Source organism: Nesoenas mayeri (assembly GCF_963082525.1).
Source record: "Nesoenas mayeri genome assembly, chromosome: 1".
Taxonomy (NCBI): Eukaryota; Metazoa; Chordata; class Aves; order Columbiformes; family Columbidae; genus Nesoenas; species Nesoenas mayeri.
This window is the reverse complement of record NC_137541.1, coordinates 159,738,128-159,751,074: the sequence shown is the minus strand read 5'-3', so window position 1 is coordinate 159,751,074 and position 12,947 is coordinate 159,738,128. Positions and strand designations below refer to the sequence as shown.

Below are 12,947 nucleotides of genomic sequence, written 5' to 3'. Positions count from 1 at the left end.
GATTATATTATTTTTCATTTTAAAAAATAATTTTTAAATTGTAAATAAGTTTCATCTACATAAATATATTTCCGATTTCTTTAGTTTCAACAGCATTTCATTATTCTCTCCTAAGGGTTGACTTCTTGAATAAAGACTATAGCTCCTATGAATCAAGTAGGATCTGGGATGGCTGAACAGCTTGGTTCACCATGGGAGTCATTTGCCCAGGCAGGTGTCAGGGAAGATACTGCTCGTAAGGGAGCCTGTTGCTCTAGGAGGAACACAGGCTCCTGATCTGAGCTATAATTCAAGTTCCTTCACACAATTTACCATAATATAAACTTCTGGCTGAATGGAAAGAGTTTCCAACCAATTTCGAAGTGAATAGATTTCATTTGGCAATATCAGGATTTCATTTTAACTGAGAACAGTGAAATGAAACATCTGCTTCTAGAGAAAGCTTGTACTTGCGAGTCTTGAAATAACAGAATTTTCATGGTATTTTAAAATATTTTACTTTGCTACTTAGTGAATACTTAGTGAATATTACGTATGAAGAGTGAGCGGATGCCTCAATGTTTAATACAAAAGGCATAAAGGTATGAAAATAGGAGGGCGAAAAGCAATGTAAAAAAAATATGAAACTTCCATAATTACTGCAGAGAAAAAGATAAACCAGGATGCTGCAAAAATCCAGTTACAGGCTTCAGAATTGTAACGGACCATAAAGAGAAGACAAAATTTGCATTTTTATGGGTAACTATAAACCTGAGGTAGAGTGATATGCTGCAGCTAGTGAAAAAAGAAAGTCATTTCAGGAGCTATGTTTTTGGGACAGTCTCCCTTTAGATGATCAATAGCTACACACAACAGACTTCTAGATAAACTCAAAAGCATTAATCAGCTGCGAAATCCCTTTCAAAGAACCAAAAGGTTTATCGTCCAATCTTCCTATGATCATATTACCTAAATGAAGTGGTGTAAATCTGACCCGTATCTTGGAAAACTAAGGTGATTTGGTTTAATGGAAAGAAACATTTGCTTCTTAAGATTTTGAGATGGGAGATCCTTTCCCTCCATACTAGACACACAATCTCCTCCTTTCCTTCTATTGACTATAAAGAATATTTATGGACTCACTTTTAAGAGGACTGGTTCATGGGGAATCTGAACTTTAATTTCAAGTAAAGTACTTACAGTTATGAACTAGATCATCCCCAACTTTTACATGTGCATTTAAATAGCCCAATATATACTTTTTAAAATACCTCAAATTTTTACCCCTTTACTACACTGTACATGGAAATAAGAGAAAGTTTAGTAAAAATTAAACTACAAATTTGCAAATGAAAAGAAATGACCACAAGCTTACAATCAATAAATGAGCCATCTTCTGTGCTTCTCTTGTCAATGGATCCACAATAGCAATAACATCATAGAATGGTTCATTCTGCTGGGGATTGACTTTTACTACGCTGTTAAAAAAACAAAAAGTGATGTGAAAATCCTAAACTGAATTTGTGGGAAAAAACCAAACATTTTTAGGCATGAATTTGTAATACTGGAGCCACTTTATATTTTACCACTCATGAAGATGTCTCCCTCATTTCAAGCAGTAATCATCATTGCTTCCTGTGATATCACTAGAAAATCTTAACATGAACAGCAATTAAAATTTAGCAGTAATCTACGTAGTTCCATACTGGTAACTGATAGCATACATGCCCCACTACAAAAAAAAAAAAAAATCAATAAAAGGAAAACACACTGCAAAAATTCTAAAACAGCCTTTTTGTCACTGGTCTACAATTTGCTTTACCAATATGTAGAATTATCAGATTTTACAAGTGCTGGTGGGTAACAATTTTAAAATAACAGTGGGAAAAATGGCAACTGAGAAGTGTGAAACTTGATAGGATGAATTAGATTTATGCATTCCAGAAAATAATTTGGTTTGTTGAACTTGATTAGACTAACTCAAGGAGATACTAGTTAAAGTAATCCAGGTCTACAGGAAGGAAACATTAGTAAACCTTAAAAAAAAATCATGTGCTGTAAAGACACAAAAGGACTATATGAATTTGTTTTCCACAAAAAAATACACCTAGAAATATAAGTACTGTTAGCAAGTCAAACTCCCTCCAATATGGTAGTAGCACAATACTCCCTGTTTTTTAGGGTAACTTTGGAAAAAGCGTCAGGCTACTGATTTACATCAGCACAGCACACTAGAGCAGCTTTACCAATAAACACAAGTAAGGATTTGAAGACAGCATTTAAAAAAATATTTTTATCATGATTCTTGCACTATCATATGTCCTTTTAAAGAATGTACCTGTCTTAGCTCCAGAAAGTTTGGCCCAGCAAAGCTTAAATTAAAACCAGCTACCATTAGTACCCCATCACTAAGAAGACGGGATTCACAGATGGACATCTTGGTATTTTATGTCTCATTCATTAAAATGACAACAAAAGACAATGCTTGTGGCATGTTGATTTTCTAAATCCAGAATCAGAAACACGAGGAGCCAACATACAAGTAAATACACAAATTAGACTAACGTGAGCTTGCCAAGTGTAAATCTATTAACTGACAACATTCTGTCTTAAGGAATTAAGTGCCAATGGGCCTCGTCAACTTGCATTTGACTGTAATCTAATTGTAGGTTATGGTCTAATCTAATTGTATTTAGGGTCAAGCTGAGCACAGGAGCTACGGTCAATAGTGAGATGGCTAAGCCACAAACTGTTGTACAATATAAACATACATATATAAGATTTAACAGTAGTACTCAGGATCCACAAACAGAAAAAGCTGTGCTAGAGGTTTCCACATTAATGAAAATTAGGAGGGCTTGTTTTAACTCTAATCTGTAAAATTATTTCTAACATTTTAGTAAATGTAGGTCCTCCAAGTTTTCTAACTGCAGATCATCACTGCTATTCAAACCAACTGTAATCATACTTTTTGAGCTAAGGATAAGAATGGAAAATCATTAGGTATTACTAATCAATCGATTAAAACAGATGTAGAGATGCATACACTAGGGTAGATGAACAGGTTGATCATAAAATCAACAACTTCTTTTAAAACCGGAATGCTTACCCAAGTTTCCAAAGACCTTATGCAGCAATCAGTGCATTCTAATTTTAATATGAAAGTACTATAAGTGCATTATCATGACAGACACAACTTACCTGTGCTGTTCTTTCAATATTTCAGCATCTTGTCTCATCTCTGTTTTAGGCAAAGACGACAGTAGGGCATCTATTTTCATAATCAAATCACTGCCGCTGTATTAAATAAGGTACATGTGACTTGTTTTTCCACAGAAAAGGAGTAAAACATTCACATTTTAATGTGTGTCTGTCTACATAAGGGGTATTTTAAAAGCCTACATCCTGAACTTTTAAAAAGATTGTCACCTCAAGATTTGTAGCTTTGAGTAAAACTTTCAGCATGACAATGCCTAAGAACCACTACTGCCTTAGAGCTTGTGCACTGGACACCTCTTAAAATTAGGCAATGCGGAATTAGCAGAATTATCATTCAACCTCACAGTTTGGATGGTGTGATCTGCTGATATTTATATCTCTTTATTACTTCTTTTTTTTTCTTCCCCAATTTTCTTCCTCTCTGACAACATCTAGGAACAGACACAAATTAAGGAATTTTCAAGTTTACTTGGCCACACCTTTTAACTTTTTTGTATTTCTTATTAGAAATTCCTTAGAAACCTTAGTAGGTGTCTTGTGGTGTCACAAAGTCTTATTATTTGATTAAACATGTTTTGCCTCTCACTACATATCTCCTTGATAGTTCTACCTCTTTTTGATTTTGTTTTTCTGGTGGTTATTCTGTTTTGCCAGTCTTTCCAGATAACAGAAATGATACTTGACACACAGAAGGTCAACAGGTACTGTAAAAATAATATGATTTTACTATCTTCTTCGTACACAAACCGGATCCTTAGATTAAAAGCTGGTTAGAACTCATCTTTACACTTCTTTGATTAACAGATGTGTGAATGCTTTCTAGCAGGGTGTCAGGGCACCTCATCTATCTGTGCCTCTGCAGGCTCCTTTTCTAACAATTCCCAAAGACAATGAGTGCACTTTCTTACTTCAAATATCAATACTCAGATATTACTGTGGTTTTAAGTTGCACTGGATTTTATCATGCTTATTACTATTTGTTATAATTACTCTTAAGTAAACAAAATGTAGTAGAAATTGTTTCATTAGCTGTACTTGTCTCTTGGCTGTAAGTACCATGAAAGTAGATAAAGTATGTGGAGTAACCCAGCAGAGCTGCACACAAGTTATGGGGCACATTGGAGAGGATAAGACTCTTTGGATAAGCAGTGATCTCATGTGCTTCAGCCTCATCACACATGCAAACAATGATAAAAAGGTGCATATCTCTGGAATAACAGAGGCTGCCTTTTTACTGCTCTGTGCTGTAGCGACATGGTACCAAATAGGCTGCCAGCAGAAGGGTAAATGACACATGCAGCTGAAAACCAGCATAGAAGGTTTATATATACAGTGAAAAAAACATGTTAAATAGCATAATTAGCCAAGCGTGAAGATGATACAAAGTCTTGCAGGGAAATACTAAAAAGGAAACACAGGACAGTTAAATCTCTCTACAAACAAGTACTCAGATGCTAAATAAGAGGACAGCAAACACATAGCACACAAACAACAAACACTAAGTGTATGTACAGTGTGTATATATATGAGTAAATAGCACGAAGAGTACTATGTCTACATATTTGAACCTTTGTTCAAATTTCCCATGCAAAAGGATTATTAATTTATCACAGGCAATAAACAAGTCCCTATATCATAAAGTCTCAAAACACAAAAGAATGTTACCTTTTACTACTGTTTCCCATCTCTTTGACAATAGCTTTAATCTTTTCCGCTGAGGTACTGTACGTTATTTTTTCCAACAAATTAAAGTCTTCTGCATATAATTCATTTTCATCTAAAGGACCCAGAACCTTAGATAGAGGAAAAAAATGTTACTAAGTGTAGAATGTCCCAATAATGTTTCTTCTGTAAGAAAAAATATACTAATATTTTGAACTAATGCATAATATTCAACATGCAAACCCCAGTCCTATATAGATCAATATTATTAACTATATAGTACTACCATGTAACTATGCAGGATTGGGCTTTTACAATTATGTAATTACAGTTAATTATCAATCACAAAGAACAGCTGCAGTGGAAATATCCATGATATTTTTCATTATACCTACCTACGTAAAGGAATACATTACTTAGAAATAATAAATCTAAACTGAAGAAAAGGCTCTGTTAGTTACATTATTTTAAATTGAAATTCAAATATCTGTCTGCCTACCACACACTTTAGTTGTTTAATTCCATGAACACAATCTTATCTTCTCAAGGCTTCTCAGATGAAGCAGAATGGATGGAAAGGAAGAAAAGAGTAAAGGATAAGAAATGCAGGATATCCAGAGACAAGAAACAGAACTACTATTTTGTGTGTGTCTGAAGGAAAATAAGGTGTCTTGACGTCCCAGAAAATAGCTTTGAAGGTGTTATTTGGATTTCCTACTCCATAGTCTACCAAGCTAAACTGAACCAAATCAACTTCAAGAGCCTCCAGGGCTCCCAGATGCAGAATGTGATGATGTAAGTTTGGTGCTGAACGCACAGTTTCAGATGGATGAATACTATCAAATTGATCCAAGTATTTGAGGAAAGTATTTCCTCAAAACTTAATGTATGAAATTACTTGAGGGTTTTTTTAGGCATGGAAAACAATAATAACCAGTTATAAAAGAAAATGGAATATTTAATTATGAGGCTTTTATGTTAACACAAAAAAGTCAAGACAATTCTTTTGTGCTTCAACAACAAAACCACTTTCTGTGGGTTTGTCAGTGGTATTTCAGTTACAGCTCATAAGCCATTTAGGATGCACAAGGGTAACTAAGAACACAATTTAAAGAGAGTTTCCAGTAATTAGATACCAACACAGTATCACTATTTCTTTGTAATGGTGGAGCAATAAATAGAAAAGACTTAGAGTAGTTTGTATAAATTGTATTTGTAATGAAAGGTATTGACTGTCATTAACAGGCACTAAATATTGAACCCAACTCCGTATTTTTTAATCACAGAATGTTCACAATTCATCTATAGCCACACTGTAATAAAAGCTATTGGTTTAATAATATATATACAAGAAATTCAAGCAGCAACACTATTATACTTTTATTTGAATATTAAGAGTTAAGACTATAGAACAACTCAATATTTATGAACAATCTGGGGTTTTTTTCCTAAAACAGAAGAGCTTGACATACTACCCTAATCAATGTAACTTACCTTTTATTATATGTGGTCTCTTAAATAGCTGTAGGAATGACATAAGTACATAGTAGCTTCAATGGAATAGAGCTAGTTAACAAATCAGTATGAAATAAAGTAAAAGAAAGACAAACAATCAAACCACTCTCTACCAACAGGCTGAAAAGTGGGAAATCTATACAATGCATTAGCTTGGAACTGAAGTTCCAGGAAAAAAAGTACCTACAAAGAGACTGAAGAGATAAGTTAATTTCTTTCTTACCCTGCCATTGCTCACAACAGCCATTTGCCCAGGAAGCAGCTTAAGAACCTCCTGGCAGAACATCTGGTGGGTTTTAATTATATCCAGTCCTAAAGTGTTGTACTTCTTCTCAAAAGTATCATCTTCCATTCCCTAAAGCAAGGGTGAAGTGTGAGATGATGGAATTATTCAGCAAAATTGAACAACACCTCAGGTAAGCAAAGATTTTCTTCAAGTTATGTGGTGACCATAAATCAGAATAAAGTAACAACCTCAGCTTCAGTGTCAGTACATGACCACTGGTGTGGAGCCACAGTCTCCCAAACAGCTCATGTGCAGTTTTTACCCTTGGGCAACTTTGAATAACCATGAGAGGAAAGCCAAGTCTAAGGTAAAACACTTTTTCTAAAACACAGCACACAGATACATGAAAAATAAAATTCTCCATTAACAACTGAACTGTATTCTCACTGTTATGGAAAGGGTATAAAAAAAATCTGTACTACTCTAAAAATCAAATACTAATTTTAACATGGCCATTGGATTATGGCCTTAAACGTGTTTTGGGGAAGGCAACATCATCCAGTAGGACACATAACAAATCAGTGTTCAAAGCTGGACAAATTCCGTCATGCACACAACAGCACTGTGCCTCACTTGTCAAAATTATCCTGCTATATTAAGCTCTAATGATATGTATTTTTTAATTAGAAATACACAGACCAAATAAATAGATTCATTCAATACAATTAAAATTAAAAAATAAATCAGTAACATGCATACATTGCCTAATTAGCTACCTCTATGTCTTTCAACATTTATTAGACAATGAAATAAGAGCATGAGCCAAACCCACTAATTTATTTTTCAATATGGTGCCAGAGAGTTCCCTTAGTCTTCCAAATCTTACTGTTTAAAAATACTACAATTTACAGGCCTTTCTGCAACAAAAAGTATAGTTTGCAGCTGTTATCTGGTAATTCAGCTCTACTCTGGAAGTGAACCTTCTTATTTTAAACCAATGAATTTTCACAGAAACACAACAGAAAAGAACAACCAGAGGTGTAAAACGCTTGTCAACCTCAACCACTTCAGCCTGTGCCTATTACTGCTCACAACAGCAAGGTACTATACAAACAGTTACTTCCGAGGTCTTAATTCTTGACAAATATTAGTACTGTAAATTAAGAGAGATATTTTTTACAAAAAACAACCCAAAATTAAAAACAAACTATTTGTATCTCAACAATCTGTACTCTATATTTTTCAGTACTCTTGCATCTTCTTTCTTTAGAGAAATTCTCTATTCATCACATAAAAGTTGTCAAAAATCCAAATCTGCTTGAGCAGAAACTGTATAAGGGTCAGAAACTTCATGGCATTTGGCCAAACACTGCAACTCTCAACACCACCTCCTTACAATAAAATATATGTAAAATGCAAAATAAAGTAATTCTAATTTAATTTGTACTCACTGGCGTGAGGAATTTCGTAATTTTAGTTCCAGCAGCAAGGGATTTTGCTGTCTCTTCCTTAGTGAGTTTACTTAGGAAACTCTTTATATTGCTGTTGTTTTGGGTTAGAAAAGCAGCCAAAATTCCTCTTGCAACGGCTGTGTTATCTTCCTTTATTTTTGATGAAGGATTGTTCAAAACCCCAACTCGTGTATGACTGCTTGTTTTCTGCGAAGAAAAATAGAGAATAATACACAATTTTACAGTTCCATCTGCTGTTACCTAATGTATTCATATCTATTATAGCTCTGTGAAATGCCCTTAAGTATTTAATTTCTTTCAACTACTTGTCTTCAGAAAGCATGTATCAATGCCTAACTCAGAACTTCAAGTAGGAGTTGAACAATGCTATCAGTGAGGATTTACCTATTCTGTAACACATATTTTAAATAGAAGATTTTTTTTTTAATAAAACAATTGCCTTTGAGCATTCTGCAGAAGTGTAATTTTAACAAAGGAGATACACAAGTGTTCATTTACAGACTTCGGAACTGGTTTTGTAGATGTTTTTCAAAACTATCAAACTAAGCACAAAATAAATACAAGAAAATTTGTCCACTTATTTAAATCTTATTCAGCAGGAAAATCTTTCACTTGCTAAAACAGGTGATGACACTGAAATTTTACTAGAGAGAGTGATGATTCTAAGGTAGGATCAAATAGTGTCACTAACTGATAAAAAGGTTAATGGACTCTATTGCAGTAAAGAATTCAAAAACAATGGATGAAATCATTAGCATTCAACATATTTAAACACCAAACTTTAAATTGCAGAAAAAAATATATATTAAATAACTTATTTGAAAGCTTGAAAATGTGTAATTTAAACTGTTCCTGAGAAGTGTGCTCTTGCTGGGACGAAGACAAGTGTATACCAGGCTGCATTAGAGACACATGGTGAGCTGATCATGGGAAGCTTTTCTCCTCTACTCAGTACTTGTGAGGCTGCACTTGGGCTACTGTGCCTGGTTTTGGTCCCCTCAGTGCAGGAAAGATGTTGAGATGCTGGATGGGCTTCAGCAAAGGGCTACCAAGATGGTCAGAAGCCTATGAGGAGGGACTGAAGAAGCTAGGCTTGCTCACTCTGGCAAAGAGGAGGCTACAAAGAACCTTTACAGCAACCAACAACTACTGAAGGGAGAGTAAAAAACAAAACAGAGCCAAACTCTTCTTGGCAGTGGCAAAGAGTATGAAAGAGGGGCAATAGCCACAGATATTGGCTTGGCAGATGTTAGGAAAAACTACCCTAGAAAGGCACTGCAATATCAGAGCAAATTACCAAGGGAGGGGATGGAGATGCCTCCTTGGAGATTCTTCAGGACTCCTTCAGGCTGACCTGATATAATGGTGGTGATAGTCCCACTCTGAGTGGGAGGCTGAAGTAGACCTCCAGAGGTCTCTTCTGGCCAAGACGTCTCTATAATTAGGTTTTTTTTTAAATGAAGTTAAGATAAACCAGTAGTTTTCAAGATAATATTATTATATATTATTATTTTTATATTATAACTGTAAGAGTTGGCCACTTCCCCTACCACATTCTTGCACACTTTTCTTCAAATGCTGATGGCAAGAGGTGTCTGTGCAAGTTCTGCACCTGTTAAAAATTCTACCAGACCTTAACCTAGTAGACAAAAGGGACTAGAAGGCCAGTGGTATCCTGGGGTACATTAGGAAGTGTGGCCAGCAGGTGGAGGCAGGTTCTCCTCCCCCTCTACTCTGCCCTGGTGAGGCCACATCTGGAGAACTGCGTCCAGTTCTGGGCTCCCCTGTTTAAGAAGGATAAGGAATTACTGGAGAGAGTCCAGTGTCGGGCTACAAAGATGATCAGGGGGCTGGAACATCTTTCTTAGAAGGAAAGACTGGGTCTGTTCAGCCTGGAGAAGAGAAGGCAGAGAGGGGATCTTATCAGTGCTTAAAAGTATCTCAAGGGTGGGACCAGACTCCTTTCAGTGGTGCCCAACAATAGGACAAGGGGCAACAGGCATAGACTGAAGCACAGAAGGTTCCATCCAAACACGAGGAGAAACTTCTTTACTGTGAGGGTGCCAGAGCACTGAACAGGCTGCCCAGAGAGGCTGTGGAGTCTCCTTCTCTGGAGACATTCAAAACCCACCGGGACACATTCCTGTGTGATCTGCTCTGGGTGAACCTGCTTTAGCAGGCGAGTTGGAATAGATGATCTGCAGAGCTCCCTTCCAACTCAAATGATTCTGTGATTCTGTGTGATTCTATGACTAGAAAGGAGTAGAGAATCACTATAGTATTGTTTAAAAGTGCATTGATTTATATGTTTTTGTCCCTGTCACAAAACACGGAAATCATTAGACCAAGTAGTACAACTGGAAATGAGGTTTACCTACATCAAATCTATGAATTAGAATGAACATGCCTAGACTGTTCTCACCTCCTAGAGTTAAGAACTATGACACGTTTTCTTCACAGAAAGGGGAAAATAGTGAAACTGCGGCAAGAATATACCTGTCAAGCCTCAGACACAGATCTAGCAGTCAGATAAACTACACATTCTTCCTGTAACACGGACTTCTACTGTATATCATTCCTTGCACATTTTAAGCCTCTTTTTAGGACATATTTGATATCATATGCTCTCTGCAACATATCCATTTTATAATTGCCTTAGAATGGTTCCTACTTCATTTGTGATTATTAAATCTAGATGTTTCCCCAATTTCAGCCTAATTGCTCTTCTAAACTCCGCAGAACTGACTTTTTTTTTTCATTAATATTCACATGACATGTACTTGTATACATTCAATTCTGTTATTAATACCAAAGAACTAAAAAATGAGCAAACTCAGAAATGTTGATGATCCTCCTAATCTACTAAAATACAAAAAAAAAATATATCTGTCATCACTTCATGGCCACGGTTATGCCATATGATACTGAAGAACCCTGCATAATGGTTCACATCAACAGGCATTACCCTAACTTCCCTGACCCAGGTAACGTGCTAGGTTACTTCATGGGAGAAGGTCTGTAATTGGGAAGGAATTCACCCTTTTAACAAACAGCATCATAGTTTGTCTCCTGTGTCAGGAATCTGTGAACCAAACGATCATTTACAGGTCTGTAAGATGCCATTGCTGTGGGAGAGTACAGCAAAATACAAGTACAGTCTCGTAAGTCTGCAGCCAACCCACAGAAAATATTGTTAAACCTTTATTTAAGAGGATATTTTCTGAATGTGCACAGTGCTGTTAAGAACATATTCATAATAATTATTTTTTTAAAAATTGCTAGAAACTCACCAGGTGTTTCAAGGCATTAGAAAGCAGTCGTCTCCCAGCTGGCTTATCAAAATCAGCAATAATCCAGATAGTAACAGCATATAATGCATCTTCATCTGAAAATTAAAGATCATCTTGCTTTACATTGTGGAGAATCTTCTCACGAGTAATGAATAATGAATTAATTCTGTTTGAGATTTTGCAGTCTATGTGTATGTTTGACTGCAGACTTTAAGATTAATCTTTTCCACATAAGAATCTTTTGCCCTCTGAATTCAAATAAAATTCTTATGAGGTACTTTTTCACATTCACATGAGAGAATCACTAAAATAGTCAATCTGTGCTTGTACCACTGAAACAAGATGGCCCTAAATAATAAGCTAGCTCCAACTAGCAAGGCCTGCTTTACCAGAGGTTTCTTGTGAACATTTGATGGAGGCTGGTCATATTGCCAGAAATCAAAAGAATTAAGTAGTTACAAGAAAGCATGAGTTAGGCCATTCACTTTCCCTGGCAGCAAAGGGAAAATCAGTGCAAGGTGGGACAAAACTTATCAGCTCTGGACACAAACAGGAATATACCAAATACAGCCCAAAGAAAGTAAACTACAGTATAGGTGTATAGACAGAAAATTTCCCTCTTCTTGATCTATACTCTCCTGTTCTTGATTCTTCATAAATGGGCAATGGTATATGAAAAATTCTGCAAAAAAAAACCGTAGAATAATATCAGTCTACTCCGGTCTATCATATATCCTGTAAAAGGTAATACATATAGATGGGAATTTCACAAGGTTCTGGTGATATTCTACGAAGAATTTATGATTAAGCGTTGTTGGGGTCTAGAGAAACCCAGTGGGGACAGAGATTTAAAACGTAGACTCCAGCTCAAAGGTTATAGGTTTTACACAAGAGATCTGAATCTTAGAAATGAACCTACAGATTGAAAGCCAGTCATCATCTGACAACTAGCTGGGATGCCCCTGCGGCTGTAGACAGAGAATCAAATAGAGTCAAATCATTTTATTCTAAAGAAATTGAAGTATATGGCATTTCTTTCTGATAACAGAATAAGTAAAAGCTTTGTTAACATCACATGTAATTACTGAAACAAAAGCACTTTGCTAACAGGGTAATTCTGTCCCTTGATGGACTGATGTAAACGAGCAGTTTTTAACTATCTACACCTAGATGTTAACAAGGTATAGACTAATGTAAAATCCCATGCAGTATTATGCCCCCCCGTTGTATCTATAATTTCTTCTAACTCAGAAGGAAAGTACTTGCATATGCAATAAGAATATTTTTACATAAAAAAATATTTTAAGTGTACAACAAAGCATGAGTTTCAGTTAAGATAAAATGTATGAGTGACAGTTCATCAGAATGTAAGGTTTTTTTTTGCTTTTCTAAAGAAAGACAAAACTTCAGATACCAAAGTTAAACAATCAACTACAGGAAAAAAATAAACAGATACTGAATCCTAACAAATAAGAAATAAATTCTCTTCAACTGTGTAAATGCCTAATTTTGATATAGATATTACAAAGACTATAAAGCCTTGGCTAAGAATCACTTGAAAGCTGAATATGCTCTCTTTAATAT

The 12,947-nt window shown here is 35.6% G+C and overlaps 1 protein-coding gene across 1 annotated transcript in view; it reads right to left on the bottom strand.

Annotated features, from left to right (window-relative positions):
* UGGT2 (UDP-glucose glycoprotein glucosyltransferase 2) overlaps positions 1 to 12,947 on the bottom strand; it is an 82,296-nt gene that overhangs the window by 28,191 nt on the left and 41,158 nt on the right. The window contains exons 20-25 of the mRNA XM_080355157.1: positions 11,364 to 11,458; positions 8,053 to 8,259; positions 6,599 to 6,730; positions 4,864 to 4,991; positions 3,181 to 3,276; positions 1,355 to 1,457 (exon numbers count right to left, since the gene is read on the bottom strand). Of these exons, the coding sequence (XP_080211283.1) occupies positions 1,355 to 1,457; positions 3,181 to 3,276; positions 4,864 to 4,991; positions 6,599 to 6,730; positions 8,053 to 8,259; positions 11,364 to 11,458 (761 nt within the window). The remainder of the gene's footprint in view (positions 1 to 1,354; positions 1,458 to 3,180; positions 3,277 to 4,863; positions 4,992 to 6,598; positions 6,731 to 8,052; positions 8,260 to 11,363; positions 11,459 to 12,947) is intronic.